The 19,563-nt window shown below is 39.1% G+C and overlaps 1 protein-coding gene and 1 pseudogene across 3 annotated transcripts in view; both read right to left on the bottom strand.

The window, feature by feature from the left end:
- Positions 1–4,261: 4,261 nt before the first annotated feature.
- LOC107708269 (gastrula zinc finger protein XlCGF57.1-like) overlaps positions 4,262–19,563 on the bottom strand; it is a 28,418-nt gene continuing 13,116 nt past the window's right edge. The window contains exons 1-4 of one of the 3 annotated variants that reach the window (XM_016512456.1): positions 17,047–17,147; positions 16,258–16,290; positions 14,769–14,916; positions 4,262–5,604 (exon numbers count right to left, since the gene is read on the bottom strand). In XM_016512456.1, the coding sequence (XP_016367942.1) occupies positions 4,481–5,604; positions 14,769–14,856 (1,212 nt within the window). In that variant the 5' untranslated portion in view covers positions 14,857–14,916; positions 16,258–16,290; positions 17,047–17,147 and the 3' untranslated portion in view covers positions 4,262–4,480. Of the gene's footprint in view, positions 5,605–11,717; positions 11,911–14,768; positions 14,917–16,257; positions 16,291–17,046; positions 17,148–19,563 lie in introns of those variants that run through there. The other 2 variants (XM_016512457.1, XM_016512455.1) reach the window with 2 other exon arrangements.
- On the bottom strand, positions 17,172–18,651 carry LOC107708268 (uncharacterized; annotated as a pseudogene).

Raw genomic sequence — 19,563 nt, 5'->3', positions numbered from 1 at the left:
CCATACATATCGCACACCCCTATGTTTAGATTTGTATAATGCATTGTCTTCTTATCGATCCACCAGTTCACATTTAAAGCTCTGCGTGGTTGCAGGGTAAAAACATGGGTCGATTTTTGCATTGGTCTGAACTCTGAACAAAACAACAGTTTTATTTAAAATGCGCATTCATTCTCTGCCAGCAGGTGGAGCATTTGGTAGAAATATAACTGTTTCCCCGGTAACAGCAGAACACAAAGCAGTACAGCACCACAGCTTTGAACGTGCAGCGCTCGTGTTTATTCAATGAAATCATAGCCTTTTGAAGTTTAATCGTCACATTCAGCCATATCGCAATTCTGGTCTTTCCGTCCTCAAATTTAAGACCTCTTGAAATCATAATTAAGACTTTCTTGTACAATTTAAGACTTTTAAAGACCCCGCGGAAACCCTGTTTTATATTGTTTTTATATTGTCCTAATAAAGGATTTTGTATTTTTTGAGTGATATCCGTGTCTCCATATCTTGCTTGCCACTGGGTTGGGAACTTGTGCAAAGTCTCATGGGTAAAATCTTTGGGTGAGATTCCCAAGGTGGCGTAGTCAGGCATTAATTGTATGTGTCCCTGGATTAGGGCCAAAATTATTGGTCAATTTTACTCGGCTGCATAGGGCTCAGCTACATCAGCACTACTGACTTCAACACTGGTTGGTTCAACTATTTGGTCCATCTCTACAACTCTTACAGTTGGCTGTATGCTTCCAAGTGCTGTTTGTCGAGGCAAGGTGATATCATATCTGGTGTAATTTCCTACTGGAACTTGTATGATTGGCCTTTTTGTCCTGCAGACTTCCAACAGGCCATCACCCAAATCAAGCTGATCCAACTTCGAGTTCTCTTGATTGAATTAAAACAGAAGAAATTAGTCTGACAGGTCAAAATCTTCTGGTACTTTACATTTAACTTGTGCCAGTTGTCCTGCCAGAATGAGAATATCCTGTATTCCTTTGTACAGTAGATTAGATGGCTTTTTGGGTCTGTATGAAACTCACAATTGCTCTTGCTTGGCATTTTCTATTTCCATTGCCCCACTAAGCAATGTCATAATAGTAGACAGGACTATTTTTCCGTTTGTGTGTCCCTTAATCAACTGTTCAATCACATTAAATCCAAGCAGAGGTCGTTCAAGGGCAATGCTACCCACCAAAAATGGAACTCGGATCGCCAAGTCAGGATTTCTGTTGCCGGGTAAGTTCACAGTCGCTTTAACCCAACCATCAAAAGGCAGAGTTTCCCCATTGACAGCCTGCACATTCAGAGATTTGGTTCCTAATGAACTCACTCAGAGGTTGAGAATACTGACTTGTGCACCCATGTCAAGTTGCTTCCAACTAATTCTACCACTTTGTTTTGTCCTGAATTCGCGTCTCTAGGTGTGTGAAGACAGGCTGCACCATTCACACTCACATCCTGGGCATCGCTATCCACTGACCTTGCTTCATCAAGGTTGGCTGCCCTCTTTCGATAGTTTGGTAAGTCATTCCTTTACATTTAGTCCTATTTCAGCATCTAAAAGCTCTATGTCCCTCTTCTCCACAAATGAAACGGTGACTGCCTCGGCTGTTGCCCTGCTCTACTCATTTGGAACATGCATAGTCTTCCTCTTCTTGTAGTGGTGCAATGTTTTGAAACGTGTGGGCGTGATCCAACATTTGAAGAATAGTGACATATGTGTTCAGTTAGTTTGGTTTATTTCAAGGACTTGAACTTGAGCACTTAGTTCTTTAATGATTTTCATTTTGCTTTTCTTCTGAGGTCTTGAGCTCTGTTCATCTCTAACTGACTTACAGTATACTATAGAATCTAGTAACGCTTGTGTTGGTAACAGGGTTGACAATCATACCAATACATGAGGTAGAGAAATAGTCATAAAATAATAAATTTCATAGCCTGAGATGGCACAATACAATTTCTTGTAATTTTAAGGTGTCTTCATTTCATAGATGTTTAAAAAATGTTGATTAAACTTATTTTATTTTTAAATTTTTCCAAGTGGAAAAGGCACCGATTTCATGGAATGACCCAAAAAACACAACGAAGGGAGGAGGTAACACCAGTAAATATGCTTCTTATTTTGTGTAGTGGATCATGGTGACTAGCTCTCGCACTGTTGGTGAAGTGCAGGAAGGAGGAGGACCTGTGAAAAACAGTGACCCAAAAAATGGGGTCTGCTGTGATGGGTTAGTGCTCCAGTAATTTTTAGGTAATCACAGCCATGCTGATATAGAGCGATATCACATGGGTACGAGTGTGATATGGCATTTATACAACAGTATGACGGCACAAGTGTGTTAATAAATAAGAAACAACCACTTGAGTTTCTTTAAAAAAATTTTTATGTAGAACTAATTCCTTCCACCACAGATTCAAATGTTAAGTTGACAGTTTAAAAGGCTCAGCCCAAGGCTGTTACTAATTAGAAAATGTCATTTTAGAACTAGTAACAAAGGAATATTGCATTGCTTCACTGAAAGCTTATTGTATTACTGTATCAAAAGCTCACTGTATTATGTAGAGTATTATGAGAGAGAGATGGACTTGATTACCTGCATCTGATACAGCATTAATTTTTGAGCTCATGGTAACTTTCTGCCACATTTCTGCCAGTTCTTCAGTATTGATTATTTGTATAAATCAGCACCTATCAAACATTTATACTCCTCGTACACTCTTATCATGGTGCACTTAGGTTCATAACCAATTGTAATTTTAGCACTCATAGTGAGCTGTACAATAGAGTTTGTCGGTCTTCATTAGCAACACAGGCTTAAGCAATGGTATCTGCTAAAATAAATCAATTTTGGGTCTATTGACATCATATCTTTGTTGTCTTATTTATCAGAAAATAGGAGGGGTGTGTTTAGCTTAAAGGGAATTAATTATATTTATAGGAATTTTTGACAGGATCACTGTTTTACGACTGATCAAATGAATTGTCCAGCAATCAATCGAACAGGCCGCAACCATCAACTCTGAAATGGATATTAATATCCAAAGTATAGTGAAAATACTATTAGCACAATAACAACATCAGCAGCAGTTTAAGACATTAACTTGTAAGCACAAAACACAGGACACGCCTTTAAATACCAACAGAACTTTACTGAACAATTCTAAAACGAATCTGTAAACTAATCTAACACAAACACACTCTCACAAGCTATGAAACTATATTTAATGTACCAGTTCAGTTAGAGTAAGGACATATTACTTGTGTTTCTTGTGTTGGGGATTCCCTACTATGGAGCAAAGAGCTTGATTGGCAGGCTATCTGACCAATCATAACGCTGAATTCGCCATCTTGCCTGACAAACAAATATGACAGGTGTAGCTTATAGTGATGGGAAGTTCGGATCATTTTACCAACTCGGACCTTTGAGTCTCGTTCAGCAAAATGAACAAATCTTTTGTCACGTGACGTGACAGCATTGGATAGAGAAATTAGTTAATTTACAAGCTTCCTTACAAACGGGTGCATAGTTATTATTATTATCTACTCTTACAGTTGGGTGATGCGTTTCTGGTCTCAAATTGTAGCTTTTTACCTCTTACAGTTTATAAATGTGTGAATTTCTGTCATGATGGTTATTTTCCATAACACTGAATGTTGTAACAAAGGTAATAAAGAGTTGGTTATACTAATCAATTCTCTTTCCGGCTCAGACTGCATAGGTTAAGCTTAAGGGGCTGTCACGTGATGTACGAACGACTCGAAAAACCCGAAGACTCGAGAGATGAACTAATCAATTCTCTTTCCGGCTCAGACTGCATTGGTTAAGCTTATGGGGCTGTCACGTGATGAACGAACGACTCGGAAAACCCGAAGACTCGAAACAGGTGAACTACTTGACTAATTCCAGTACAGAACCTATAGGATGTTGCGCATGCGCGACTGAACGAATCACTCCCCGAGACGACTCGTTCTTCCCGAGTCACATTAAAGTCACATCAAAATGAACGAATCGTTCAAGAACGACCCAACACTAGTAGCTTAACTTTGATGGACTTAAACTTGAAAAATGTTGTGTATTGACATCTTTCCACGGTTGAAATGAAATACGTTGATGTTCATTCATGTTTATTTTGTGCTTTAAGTAAATATGAAAAGACAATCGGTTCACGTGCCGCTTGAACTGAGGCAATACAGTGATCTGTCACGAAACATTAACATTAAAGAGCCACAAAATGGTATTTACTTTTGAATTAAAAATTTTTTTGACAACATTTGAAAGCAGAAATCAAAAACAGGTCTGCCTTTTAAGCTTTTTGTTTGTGCTCCAACATTTAAAACTTCTTTGCCCCACTGTGATATTTAATACTTTTTGTGGACTTACAGCTGTTGAAACGGAATTTATTGCTTTTACATGCTTTTCAAGGACCCAAGGGTATCCTAATTTCTCCAGAGTGAAGGCACACATGATTTTTGAAGTTGCTCCTTTTTTTAAAACATCTTGCCACACTCGGAGCATTCTGGCAATTTCTTGCTGGAATGAGACTGCATATGTCTTTCCAGATCTATTTCTTTTGTGTATCTCTTTTCACACTGAAGACATGGGAAAGGCCTTTCTCTAGTGTGAACTCTCGTGTGGATATTAAGGGTTCTTTTATGTCTGAAACTCTTTTCACACAGAGGGCAGGAGAAAGGCTTCTCTCTGTTGTGAATTCTCATGTGGACTTTAAGGCTTCCTTTCCGAGTGAAACTTTTTCCACACTGTTGGCAGGTAAAAGGCTTCTCTCCGGTGTGAACTCTCATGTGGTCTGTAAGGCTTCTTTTTTCAGTGAAACTTACTCCACACTGTTGGCAGGTGAAAGGCTTCTCTCCAGTGTGAATTCTCATGTGACACTTGAGGTTTCCTTCATGTGTGAAAGTCTTTCCACACCGATGACACAAAAAAGGCTTCTGTCCGATGTGAGTTATTATGTGCTTTTTAAGGCGTTTCATGTCTTTGAAACCCATTTTACACAGATGACATATAAAACAGCTCTCTCTGAAATGAATCCTCATGTGCTTATTAAGGCTTCCTTTACGTGTGAAACATTTTTTACACTGATCACATGTGAAAGGCTTCTCTCCAGTGTGAATTCTCATGTGAGTCTTAAGATTTCCTTTTCGTTTCAAGGTTATTCCACAGAGTTTGCAGGTGTAAGGGCTTCCTCCAGTGTGAAGACTCATGTGAGTATAAAAGGTTTCTTTATGTGTGAAACTCTTTCCACACTGACTACATGCAAATGGCCTCTCTCCAGTGTGAGTTCTCAAGTGAATCTTGAGACTGCTTTTCCGTGCAAAGCTCTTTCCACACTGTTGGCAGGTGAAAGGCCTCTCTCCGGTGTGAATTCTCATGTGGTCTTTAAGGTTTCTTTTTTTATTGAAACTCTTTCCACACTGTTGGCAAACGAAATGAGTTTTTGTATCAGCATTCTGAGCGCTTTTTTGCGAGGAAGTCTTTTCAGTCTGTGAACAACTAAAAGATTTTCCTTCAGTTATGAAATCATGATGTTTCTCAATCAGATCTTTCTTTTCGTTTTCATTCAGATCTTCACTCTGCTCTTTCAGCGCCATCAAGTCTAAGGAAAAAAAAAAGACAATTAATTACATGTTAACGCCAGGTTAATTTCACAAAGAAAGAGACAAAACGTTTTAGATATTTAAAGCATCAAAACCATCAATTTTGCTGTAAGCAGAGATAACAAGCATTACAATGCCATCATCACATTTATGTGGGTAAATAAAGGAGGATTATTTCAGTCTGTTGTATGTGTTGCACTTCTTTCTGCCAGCTGGTGGTGATATGAATTTGATGTTAAAGGGGTCATATGATGCGATTTCAAGTTTTCCTTTCTCTTTGGAGTGTTACAAGCTCTTGGTGCATAAAGAAGATCTGTAAAGTTGCAAAGACTAAAGTCTCAAATCCAAAGAGATACTCTTTATAAAAGTTAAGAGTCAACCACGCCTACCTAAAACAGCTCGTTCTAACACGGCCCCACATATCTACATCACTATGTGGAAAAATTTGCATAACGCCGCCCAAATGTTAACGCAAAGAAAGAAGGCGTAACTTTAATTCTCACTGTTGCCGCCGCCGCCGTGTTGTGGAGTCGCTGTGTGTTTCGTTGTGAAAGCGAAACTACTTTGTTTGGTCTTCCAAAAGAGGACGATATCCGCTTCGTCATGCCTAGAGCTGATCCGTGCTGGTCGCTGAGACAATACATCAACTTTGCGCTGTGGATCGCCGGAACGGCTTTCACCGTGGACGAAGCGGAATCCAGCCCGCCTCAGCTCACTCTATACCGGCCTCAGCGCACGCTAAGCCGGGGCTTCCCCTCACGCTAGGCCGCTGTGTTTTTCGTTGCCACTGATGTGTGTGTGTGTGTGTGTGTGTGTGTGAGGGGAACAGGGTCACCTCACAGGAGAGTGAACTGTCTGTCAGAAATCATAGCACGTCACTGTGTCTGTCATGCGACTCTGTTGCCCTTTCGGGCTTGAACTGATGGTAAAACTAACAACATTATTAACTGTCTTGATATTTACTTTGAAAGCTGAAGCTCGCGATTATGGTAAGGGGCGTTACATTTCCGACCCGTGCTTGTGGTGTTCGGCCAATCACAATGCACTGGGTCAGCTGGCCAATCAGAGCAGACTGCGCTTGTCAAAGGAGGGGGCTTTGTTGAAAACGACGTGTTTGAGAGAGGCGGGGCATAGAGGACCTACAATAATGTACAGTATTTGAAAAATAATGTGTTTTTTGAACATTAAAGCATGTCAACATATTCTGTTACACCAAATACACAAAATAATGATCTTTAAAATAGCATCATATGACCCCTTTAATCAAACAATGCACTTAAAAGGAAAACAGGAAGGGTCTCATATCTGCTATGTCATTAATTTAATCCCTCACCATGAGCCATTCAAGATTTCTATTATCTGTTTGCAATTTAGGATCCTCAATGTCTATGTCAGAGTTATACCAACAATTCTGATGTATGTGCCAAATTGCATGAAATTTTAAGCATGCTAAGAGCCTCAACAACACTTGAGTATTAAGTAGTGCTGGGCAACGATTACATTTTTAATCGCGATTAATCACACGATTGTCTGCAATTAATGGCATTATGCTCAAAATTCAATAATGCATTCAAAAGTAGTGTATTGTGCACTTTTTCATTTAAAAGTACTGCTATATGAACAAAAAAGTGCAATAACATTTGGTTTGCAAACACTTTAAACAAACAAGGCGATTTTTTACAGCAGTATTCCTTTTAGCAGTTAAAATATTTCTTGTAAATCTCAACTTATAACATTAATGTAATCCTATTTAATATAAAACCAAAGCTATTTGCCACTGCCAGGGCATTAACGGTTTTATAGAAAATATTTATAGATTGTTATAGAAAAACAAGTTATTCTCAGAGTCCAGAGCCTCGATCATAAGATTATAACAGGCACCTTCCGAGTAGAGACCTGCACTATCGCGGGACCCAACGCAACAGAGTGCGGCGCGGGACAACACTTGATGGGCAGGTAGAGACTCGTGTGTGCGGGATGCGGGAGTATAATTAGGGTGTACTCATACTACGCAATCTTAACCATGCTGGAGCGCATTTGACCCCCAAAGCCCGGTTCGTTTGACTAGTGTGATCGCTCCTTCTTTTAGCCGTCCCTGGCTTGGTTGGAAGAGGTGGGCCAGAGCGCAGTTCAGTCATATATAGATCAGCGAGTGTGAGCACAGAACTTATGATACGTGCTGCATGATTGCGTGAACATTTCTGAGTGGCAAAAGCGATAGATCTGTAAAGCAATATATTGTGACAGGGCCGTGTGTTTCCGCGTCCCAAACTACTCAAAACAATAAACCACAAAGTTAACAAAACGATGCACTCCACTGTGCTGAGCAAGAGCACTTCTCTGCTAACTTTGTGGTTTATTAGCTGGCTGCTGCAGTCTTAGGCCCACCCCAAATGCTCTCATTGGTTGAGACGCGTGATGATGCCCATTCCAAGCCAGTACTGATCAACATCCCACCCCTCCTGTGACCCATGGTTTGTCTGTATGTGTATTCAGAGCTAGCGAGCAATGGACTTTCATAATAATAAAAAACTGCGTTAACTCGTGATAAAATAATTATCTGTGTTAATCAATTAATGCATTAACGCGATAATGCGTTAACTTGCCCAGCCCTAGTATTAAGGTATGTGTTACTATGGCAACACTATTTAGTCAAGTCACCTTTATTTATATAGTGCTTTATACAATACAGATTGTGTCAAGGTAGCTTCACTGTATTAAACAAGAACATTTAGAATATTAAAAATCCTTTCACAGGTTTACGTAAGCCATGGCATGATATTATTCTGGCCAAGTTTGAAGTGATATGGGTAAATATAAAATGATTCATTCAAAGCCTGTTGTACATGACACTTCCTGCTGCCTGTTGGTGGTGCTATGGGGAGGAGGGAGGTTTAATGACTGTAATTCTAAAAGTTGTCTAGCTTGTTGAGAACAATATATGTACAGAGATTGATGACAATAGGTAATACTTACCTCACTACTTTAGTCAAAAGGGTGTGCTACAGAGCCCCCCGCTCAACGCTTAACATTTTCCTACACCTAATGGCTGATCAATCTGATATGTTGTGCAGAATTTCATGAAATTTTAAACATTAAGAGCATCAAAGCACCCAAATATACAAAGCCTCTAAAACTTACTGTAGGACAGAGCTAATAATTATTAGTGTGAAGCTAATCATTGTCAAGTTCTACGGGTCAATAAGAACAATACATGTACAAAGTTTTATACAAAACTATGCACGATAGATTCCGCAAGTACAAATGACTCTGAAGTGTACAAACTTTAATGGGTTTTTAAGTATGTTAAGGGCCCTGATAGCTTCCAAATACAATGATAATCCTTAGAAAAACAATAGAGCTCTGGGCCCTGTGGGTAAAGAATAAGTTAGGCAGTCATCATCACCCATTCTTGTCAGTTAAGCAATTGCCTTTATAAATCCCAATATGTTTCACATTTTGACATAAGATAAAATCTATGGAATTGGAGTCAAATCTGATCATGCATGCATTTTACAAATAAGGTCCCAGGTTTAAAATAGACGATCCCAAATCTGTGATTTATGTACATCTAATGACTCATTTCCACTGAGCGGTACGGTTCGGTAAAGTACAGTGCGGTACGCAATTATTTCCGTTTCCACTGTCAGAAGTTGTGAATGGTACCAAAATAGCGAACCGTACCGTACCACTTTTTTGGGACCCTTTCGTTAGGGTACCTAGCACAATAGTACGGTAGCTAAAGGGTGGAGCTAGACTCACTGCAGAACACTGATTGGTTTACAGAGAATCGTCACTTGCGCGTGCTACAAGGGGAATGACAACACAGGAAGTGCCATTATTAAATACACAGCCGAAACACGACTCCGTAATACAATGTCAGCGCGCAACGCAAAAACATAAGCTTATGTTAGCTTACCCTAACAGGATCTGCTGTATATCCTTCATTGTTGTTTACAGATTTCTTCTTCGCACGAGAATGATGTCGATCGTTACTTTCCAGCGTACACCACGCCTACCAAGTAAGGGTACTATTGGCAGTGGAAACGCAAGCCTGATCAGGGTTACCTGTACCGAATCGTACTGTACTGTACTATACTGTACTGTTGGTGTAAACGAGCCATAAAATATTACAAAAACAACCTGCTCTCAGTTGTGTTCAGTTTTGCAGAGAAACAGTATTTATGAAGAATTTTAATGAGTTTTTAAGCCCCATCACAGCACAGGAACCATGCTTATAAAAGTTAACAATTACCTGCATTTGGTATCTCATCGCAGCTATGTCTCTTCCAGTGCCATTAGGGCTTTCGACAACATAGACCACAACATTGTCTTGTATAGCTTGAGGAGTATGCTTGCATTTGTACACAAGCATTACCATGGTTTAGGTCCTATCTATCTGACTGCTACCACTTGTGTTTGATGAGACATCTCTTTATTTTGACAAAGTATGGAGTGCCACAGGGCTCTGTATTAGGTCCTCTGCTTTTCTCCTTGTATGTTTTCGATGAGGGACATTTTCATTAGATTTCACTATTATTGTGATGATACATATCGGAGTGTATTATTGATGTTAGGGCTGCATCAACTAATCCATAAAATAGACAAGAAAAATTGTAATATATAATGAAAATTTGTGCTGTCAAACGATTAATCGCATCCAAAATAAAAGTTTTTGTTTACATTATATATGTATACTTACTGTGTATATTTATTATGTATATAAAAATACACTGACATACAGAATATATTTTGAAAATATTATACACTTATATATTCATATTCTTATATTTAATATATAAACAACATATTGCCCATCCTCCCGCTGTGAGCGGTGCTGTGCTATCTGATGCGGACACCCCCGGCCATTGTGAACAGCGACTAAGAGTTTTCCACGGCGGTCAAAATGCTCAAAACGACCTCGACTTCATGTGCTGAACCTTCTCAGGTTGCATTGCCTTCTCTCATGGCTTCATTGGAATGCGATCCCCGTCCTTCCATCGCACAAAGACTCCCCGTTTTGCTGGACCCTAAGGTGCTGGGGGCAGGGGTTTCAGTTAGATGTTCCAGTCAGTGATCCTCACAGGGCTGACTATGGAAAGTTGGTGCCTTATCATGCAGTCGTTTTTCCAAAGTTGACAGTACATGATGAACATGCTCATCAGGAAGTGAACGCGAATGTTGAGTTGCAAGATGCGTGCAGATTCCTCCTGAGAGAGCTGTCACCTGCTGATGAAGCTGTTTCCAACAACACATGGGATGCTAGTCAAATTCGAGGTCGTGTACACTGTCGAGGAACTAGTTAGGCTAGGGACTCAAATAGAAAGGGATTATGATCATCAGAGGAAATATAATCAGCTTCAGTTGACCAAAAGCACTGCATTTGACCAGAGTTTGCAGGTCAGAAAGGTAAAAAGTAGATAGAAAAGCTCTTATACCTTCGGAGCAAAGAAACCCAAGTTTGCTGTGTTGGAGATGTCATGAAAATCATTCCCCGGGTTCTTGTGCTAATTTTTAAGGCGTCTTTGAATGATAAACACCCTGGAGGGCAGACTCGTAATCAACAGAGAGGCTTAATAGAAGAAGCTGCTTATAATAGGCTTTGTGTCTGCTTATATGGTGTAGCTGTTGGAATGATACTGAGTATCTTATAATACTTATAATAATATTATAACATAATAATAATAATATCTAGCTGAATCCTTCTGTACAGAACATTGAGTATTTTAAGCATTATAATATTATTATACTTATAAAATTGTATAGAGCAGGGGTGGCCTGGTGACGTTTTTGATTTTGGTCGTTGACCGAGTGTCTGGATGCAGTCACGGATGAAAGTCTTGGTATCATTGATACTGATATCAGTTCATCACTCCTCAAACCCAGAAGAACGTGATGCCAACTGATATCGATGCCAATTCCAACACCAATATCAGTATCAGTTTTTGATTACTGATTTTGTATGAAAATCTTGATTTAAGATGGCACTGCGGATGGCTGCCTAGGTGTAAAGCTCTCCAGTTGTTTTAATGTTTTTCTTAGATTTTCCTGTCTGTTGTTTTTTTTAAACAGTAATCACACAAAAATGAAAATTCTGTCATTAATTACTCACCCTCATGTCGTTCCAAACTAGAGGGTGACACGGGAGTGGATTTTCAAACCTCTCCCGTCCCACTCCCACAAAAAAAAATCCCGTCCTGTCCCAATCCCACGGAAAAACTGGGGGAAAATCCCGTCCCGTCCCAATCCCGGAAGAATGACTTCCATTCCCTCCCACTCCCGTGTTGTGTTTTTTTGGCCGGAATCTGTCAGTTACAGTAAAAAAAAATACAGTACAGATCACAGCATGCCCATTTTACTTGAATAAAAAACCAAAATGTAGTTTTTTGTTATTTTATTGAACTGAAAGCCAACTTAAACAACGAACAGTGTGCACTGCACACACATTAAATTTCATGTAAATCATCCATGCTAAGACACATTTTCTATTTGATTTTTTTTTTTTCATTTGGACATTTCACTCTCTATAGATTTATTTTTCATACACGGAGTTTCGAAGTTTCTCGCTCAAGTTATCATGACCGAGACGGCAGAAAGCGCATCCTATTTGCTTTATTTTACAGAAGCGCCATGTTTCGTTGTTATTCTGAGTGCACACAAATAAACTTAGAGTCTTTACAGATTCGAAAGATGTATTACTTTTATCTGTATGACCAAAATAGCGCACATTTCTGTAGGTTAACATTAGATTGAGCGGCCATGTAAAGTTGTTACTACATAACGTTACATCTTTCAGATGAAAAAGCCATATTTGAGGTCGATGAATGATAGGTGGGCGTTTGGATGTCCTGCCCGATGTACTGTATTACCACATTGACCAGCCGTTAACGATCTGTCCATCACGGACTGCGTACGTCATAACAGGAGGAGAGCATAAAGAGACAGGGCAACTAGAATTGAGTTCAAAAATTAAATATACAGTTTATAGTTTATTTATATAAAAGGTATATTTGTGTATAAAGTTGGGTATCATAGTGTTATTACGATTCCCGGTCCCGCCCACTCCAGCTGACATTTTTTCCTGTCCCGTCCCAACCACGTGATTATTAGTGATTTTGTTTCCCGAAAAAATGTCAGCCTCTATTCCAAACATGTAAAACCTTCGTTCATCTTCGGAACACAAATTAAGATATTTTTTATGCAATCCGAGAGCTCTCTGACCCTCCCATAGACAGCAAGGATCCTAACTCAACCTTATTCAACAATTCGTCTTGGAGAGTATCACATACGTAAACAATGTTTGCAATGTATGTACACGGATACATTGTTTACGTTCAGATCAAAGCGTAAACAACATCCACGTACGGTGCTGCTGACACAGAACAGCATGTTGTTTACTACTGAAAAAAAAAAAGGCTACTGAAAGAGATGTTTCCTGTTTCCTCAGAATCTCTTTACTTTCAAATTTTCAACCTGGCAGTTATCAAATGCCTTGATAAGCCAGCTCTCCTCCGATCAAGCCCTGTTTGCATCAAGACACTTTCAAACAGCTCTTTCCAGGATTTTTAAGCTGTTTTTTCCAGCATCGGTTTAAACTACAACATTCCCTTGGACAGCATAAGAATTGCATTGCCATTTGTGAACTAGCATTAGCATGGTTTAGGTCTTATATATCCAACTATATATCCAACTACCACTTGTAAATAAAGAGGCGTTTCATCAAACACAAGTATAGAGCGCCAGTTGGCTTATTATTAGCCCACACTGCCCTACAAAGGCAAAAGACCTTAACGCGCTAGTGTAGGGTATACACAAGTCACACTGTAATTTAAACACGGCAGATTTTAATGGACAGTAAAACAAAGGCAGAATACGGTATAACTCCAGGCTGGCACAGTAATATTGACGAGCGGCTAAACAAATGCAGAGCACCGTAATTTAATTTGAGCGTTCCAAACTAAGTCAAAGAGCGGTAACTGATGTTATACTGTGTTCTGCCTTGGTTTTTCCTGGGCTTTTCGCCAAGACACTTATGGCGCTTTTCCACTGCGTGTACCCAGTGGAAAATCCCCCAAAAGTGAACCGTACCGAGCCGTACCGTGCCGTACCATGCAGTGGAAAAGCACCATTATACACATGATAAAGGAGGTCATGAACGTCCCAAAATTATCAATAACTAATTTTCGCCCAAAAACAAAGTTATGGTTTTTTTGTCTTTGCACGGCAGCACTGCTGTCGAGTGAGGTGGGCATGGTTTTAGCACCTCAGCTTCACCCACATCCCACCTTTTTGCCCATTTTCGATTATCCAGGAGTGACGCACGGTGACGTGCTGCCAAGATGGCGGCGGTCAGTTCCGCCCACTTAAGGCTTCAAAAATGCTCTTCAGAAACCTACGAGTGACGTCAAGAACACTATGTCTATGTTTTTTACAGTCTATGATTATTATGAGGTTTTTTTCTTAAGTTTTGCTATGTCACACCATAGGACAAATTTATGGTACAGTTCAGTAAAAATGTTTAAAAAAGCAGTGAAAGAATTTACCCTTTACATTTTCTCAAAGATCAGACTTCACACTACATAAATATATGAATTTCTTTTTCAAAAAATTTATTTTACCAAAAAACAAAAGCATTTTTTACTGCCTATTTGTCAACTACCCATATGCATTATTTAAATTATAAATTTTTATTTAATGCCGTGTTTCCCATACATTGATTTATTTGTGGCGGCCCGCCACAATATCAAAACTGACCGCCACAAATAGATTTTCCAAAAGGTTTTGACTTTGTTAAATAAAAATGAGCACTGCACGTTTCAAAATCGAAACCCGGTGCAGGTGTTTTTATATTTTATATATATTTTTATATTTTGGATGTCATTTTCTTTTAATCTTGTATGTAATGTCTGATAAAGCAGCGTTTGTGAGCGCAGCACTTATTTGATTACAGCCGTTACCGGGGAAACCTCGATCTCTCCCGCTCTACAAGCGCCTCCTGCTGGCAGAGAATGAATTTGCATATATATGCCACCATAAATAAGAGTGTAAGTCTGTGGGAAACACTGTAATGCATGACATAACAAATGGAAGTAACATCTCAGCTGCACTTGAAGGTAGCATTAGTATCAAATGAGTAAGTTCAGCTTTGATATTGAAAACCAACCTATTTGTTCTTCAGTATCTTCTTGTTTCAGACTGAAAACTTCTTCAATCCTGAAGTCTTCACTCTCCTCTTTAATAAACGCCATCATTATAATAGTGTCACACGGATCTCAGTTGCTTCACCAGGAGTTTTTCTGTGTTTGGACAATCTGTCATGATTAAAATGAGAAAAAAATTAGCAGAAAGAAAAATATTTCCAGATTAAATCTCTGGGTGCATCTCAGTCACCTCCCTAGTTCAGTAGTCAGTGCACTTGGAAGGGAGTCAGTCAGAGTCATAGTTAATGGCCCTGAATGGCCTGATTATCCAAAAAATAAAAAATAATGGCACTACAAATTAATAAAAGAACACTAAACATGCAGACACTTCATATGCATTTGTTTAGGTACTGAATGACCTGTACATAACATTTATTAGATTACACTTTAAAGGTGACCTATTATGCCCCCTTTTACAAGATGTAAAATAAGTCTGATGTGCCCAGAGTGTGTATGTGAAGTTTTAGCTCAAAATACCATACAGATAGTTGTTTTATAGCTTGTTCAAATTGCCACGTTTAGGGTATGAGCCAGAACGTGCTGTTTTTGTGTTTGTCCCTTTAAATGCAAATGAGCTGGTGCTCCCGCCCCCCTTTTCAGACGAGGGCGGAGCTTCTAGAGCTTGTGCTCCTGCATGACAGCAATAACAAAACAGGACACTCTGACGCTATGAAAATGTCGGAAACTGCAAGTAGTGGTGTTCAGCCGTATATGTATGAACCGGAATCGGACAGTGAAAGAGAGACTGTAGAAGAAGTGACAACACATAGAATGCAACAGGAAGTTTCTGAATGGTTAGTTGACGTTTTTATGTAGTTCATATGGAGATGACTTTAAAGTAATCGTTTAACATGTTCCGTCATGATAATCAATAACTCGCTGTAGGTGTTCGTGTGAGAACTGATGCCTACAGAGCCAGAGAACATATGCTGCATGGAAGTAGAACAGGTATAGCTTAGTTAACTTATGGTTATAATTGATCCCGCTGTCATCTTGCTGTTACGAATTTTATTGCAATAAAGGTGAAAAGACGGATGCGACAGCTTGAACAGACTCCCAGATGTATGCCTGAGCATCCTGGACTGGAGCCTGTGTTTAAATGTGTATTCTCTTCAGAACGCATACAACATTTATCGAGCCGACTTACGGCTATGTGGAATTGTACAGTAAGTGTCACTGAATACTGTTTGAAAATGTTATGTTTTTATTTTTTTTATTCAATTTTGAAAATTGTAATGCAAAGCCGATAATACTATATTTACATTTACAATCAACCTCCACATACTCACTGAACAAAAGTAAAAACATAACTATATTCGTAATTGCAACCATGAAATTGACAACTTATATGGCAGAACAAACTTTATATTTATTAATGTCATAACAATATACTCTGCAAATACAAGTGATTATTTTCACAATTTGTATAAAAAATTAGTGGAGGAATCTTACTTTGTGCTTGTAATCAAATGAACATTGCAGCTTCTGCAAAAACAATAAATAAACTGTAAACAAACTAGTGAATATTTGACATTTTGTATACAAAAGAAAGAAAGAACTTCAGGAGTCTTAGGGTGCTTTCAACACTAGCACTTTTGGTGCGCACCTGGGTTCGATTGACGTCAGAGTTCGGTACGTTTGGATGTGAACGCGATCTTTCGAACTCGGGTGCGCACCTGCGAACCGTACCCGAGTCCGTTTAAAAAGGGTGGTCTGGGGTACGATTCAAGTGAACTCCGGTACGGTTCGCTGCTGATGTGAACGCAATCATACCAAATCACGGAAGTGAACCGCTATTAATGACATATTATTTGATAAAAATTAGTGTTTGTGTGTGTTTCACTCACTTTCTTGACGAGCGTGACTGATGCGCTGCAAGCACAGAGCTGTATATCTAATTTCTGTTCACCTTCAGAGTACTTTAGAGCATTTGCAGTACATTCGTAAGGCAGACGTAAGTGCCGTTATGTACTGAAGCTTTGGAAACAAAACCAACGGTTCAAAAACATAAATATAAAATTGAAGAGAGCCTTTGGGGGTTGGGGCTCGGGGGGCAATCGAACTCGGGTTCAGACCAAGCAATCGAACCAAGTGTGAAAGCACCCTTAGATTGTGCTTGTGAACAACTGAATATTTAACAGTCTGTATAGAAATATAAGAAAGTACAAGATGAATCATAGACTGTGCTCGTATGCAAAACAAAGACACTGATGAAAAATAAATGCTTATGTGTCCATTGACCATGTGCCTGTGTTTTAGTCATTACAGGTTTCTGGCATATCGCTCCTTTGTGAGCTGGTGCTGGGGTTTCCTTGGCCGTCGGGTACGTGTCGTGATTCCAGCCTGTGTAGGCAGATATGTTGGTTTCAGACCAGCTGTTGATTAAATCTGGACACCATGGTGGAGATGACCTCCTCCTTGTCTGGCCGCTCATACTCCGCACACAGGTCTGGTGGTATGGGTATCTTCAGTACCTCATCCATGTATGGAGCAGGGTCCACAAAAACATGCTCAAATATTAGGTCCTGCAGGTCATCCAAGTACCCTGTGCAATAATACAAAATGTATTTGTAAATAGTAAACGGTTGTACCCTAACTTACAAGAAAACGCGCAATAACACCCGTTAATTTCTATTTTAATTTATAGTAATAAAAACAAAAGTTACTTACTGAATGTTGGTGGTGTCTTCACTTGTTTGACCGTGCATTGTCCTTTCCTGGCCTTTGGAAAGTTCACTCTGAATAGTGGATGTCCTGTTGATTATGTTGCTTGTGCACGGCCAGCATTTTCATTGTAATGAAATGCAGCCAGGTATAGTCTGCAAGTGCACAGACACAATTCAGGAAAACAGCCTATATTGATGTAAAGTTATTTTAACAGCAATTACTTCACCTGCACAACATTCCAAGAAATGGGAACACCACATTTTTGGGGGCAAAACGTAGAATGACGCAATGAAACGACTCCAAAGATGAAGTCTGGTGATGCGGACTCAGTTTGGTGACGTCCTTCAAAATCCGCTTGTTTGTCACGACTTTCTCCAGCTTGTAGAATGCCTGAGTTCCTATGAAAAAGGATCAAAAATACTGGATTACTTACAAATAATAATTTTAATTCTAGGTTATTTATACTTCTACTGACAGTCCCTTATTTTTGTAAATGGAGTGTTGCAAGTAAGTATTCTTTTTCACAGTATCATACCGGCAACAAGCCACTTTGGATCCTCATGTGTGTGTATGTCCCTGACATGGTTCAGAATCGAGCTCCATTTAGCCACTCTTTCTGGTCCAGTGGTTGAAGATGCTGCAGTCCAGTAAATGTGGTTTTTAATGCTTCTCAGCCATTTCCGTAATTTTCCACAGTCTTTCAACTTGCAAATGTTTCCAAGTTGCCTCGCAATCCCTGTAAATGAAAATATAGACAAGCATTTTACCACTGAGAGTAAATACAGTGACGTTCAGAGTTTGCCAGTACTAAATATTCGTGTTATGGCTGGCCAGGTGTACATAGAAACTGTCACAATTTCTTACATTTCATATTACACCTACTTATAAATCATACAAATTCAATAACATAGTTTTATAAGGAATAACACCTTTTTCGATGCTCCACACATCATAGAACTGGTTGATGTTACGTTCTCGGAGGAGTTATTCAGTTACAATACACTCAAGAGTAACACCACGAGCTTCCAACAGGGCAAGGCTCCTCTGTAATCCTTCTTTTTCCATATGGTAGCTTCCTTCCACTTCGTTACTCTGATATAGACAAGTAGGGAACGAAACAATTATCTTAAGACAAACCTGAAGTGAAAAACAAACTGGGCACACCTCAAACAGCTCCATAACGCAATTTTCGTAATTTATGAATGGGACAAGATGCTTGAGCACTAAGAAACAAAAACACGTATTGGGTAAGCAATATTAAAAACAAAAGTCACAAAATAAATTATTAATAATAATAAAAACTTCTGATCCAGGGGTGTTAAACTCAGTTCCAGAAGGGTCAACAGGCATACCTGAAGTTTTAAAACTTTTAAATGCATACCTCTGGTTTTTAGCGACCCGGGACATCATTCTCTACCCTCTCCCTCTTTCATTTTTTAAAGTTAGACATCAACTTCCTTAGTATTCCTCAATCTATTAATTATAAACAATATAACAAGAAAAAAAAAAATAGTAAGATATAAAAGAATGCCTGTTTTCTGATTCATTTTTTGTAAAAAAAAAAAAAGTGTATAGGGTCGCTAGAGATCCGAGGTATGTAAATGTGTGTATTTTTTCATAAGCCAACTATATTTACATATCTGATGACTCAATTTGTGCAATGCATCTTTTTTCCTCAAGGTGGCACTGTTTGATACACAATGATGATGTGATGTTTCATTCATAATTACCGCATGCATAAAACAAACGAATATCATCAGCAAAAATTGAACTGGTTTGAATGGCTTTACTGCTGAGCAATTACTGTACGCAATGAAATATAAATGTCACTGCCATTTGATGCTGGATGTGGTGAATAAGCTGCCAGTGATCAAAATATTGAATATGAAGTCATTGAAAACGATAGTTTTGAGAATATGGTTGAGATCGTGAATATGAGGCAGATGCTGGATGTACTGTGGAAGTGCGCTCTGACGATGACAGCGATGGTAAAACCATCTGCTCAAATTCAACCCTTTTAAGTTTCAAAAGGTAACAACATATGCTTTGTTTTTTTCTTCTGTAATTGTTCTTAAAATATCAAGAGAGTTT

This window comes from Sinocyclocheilus rhinocerous, unplaced genomic scaffold, assembly GCF_001515625.1.
Source record: "Sinocyclocheilus rhinocerous isolate Xijiao unplaced genomic scaffold, SAMN03320098_v1.1 scaffold356, whole genome shotgun sequence".
NCBI lineage: Eukaryota > Metazoa > Chordata > Actinopteri > Cypriniformes > Cyprinidae > Sinocyclocheilus > Sinocyclocheilus rhinocerous.
The sequence above is the reverse complement of the archived record's forward strand: the minus strand, read 5'-3'. Positions and strand labels throughout refer to the sequence as shown.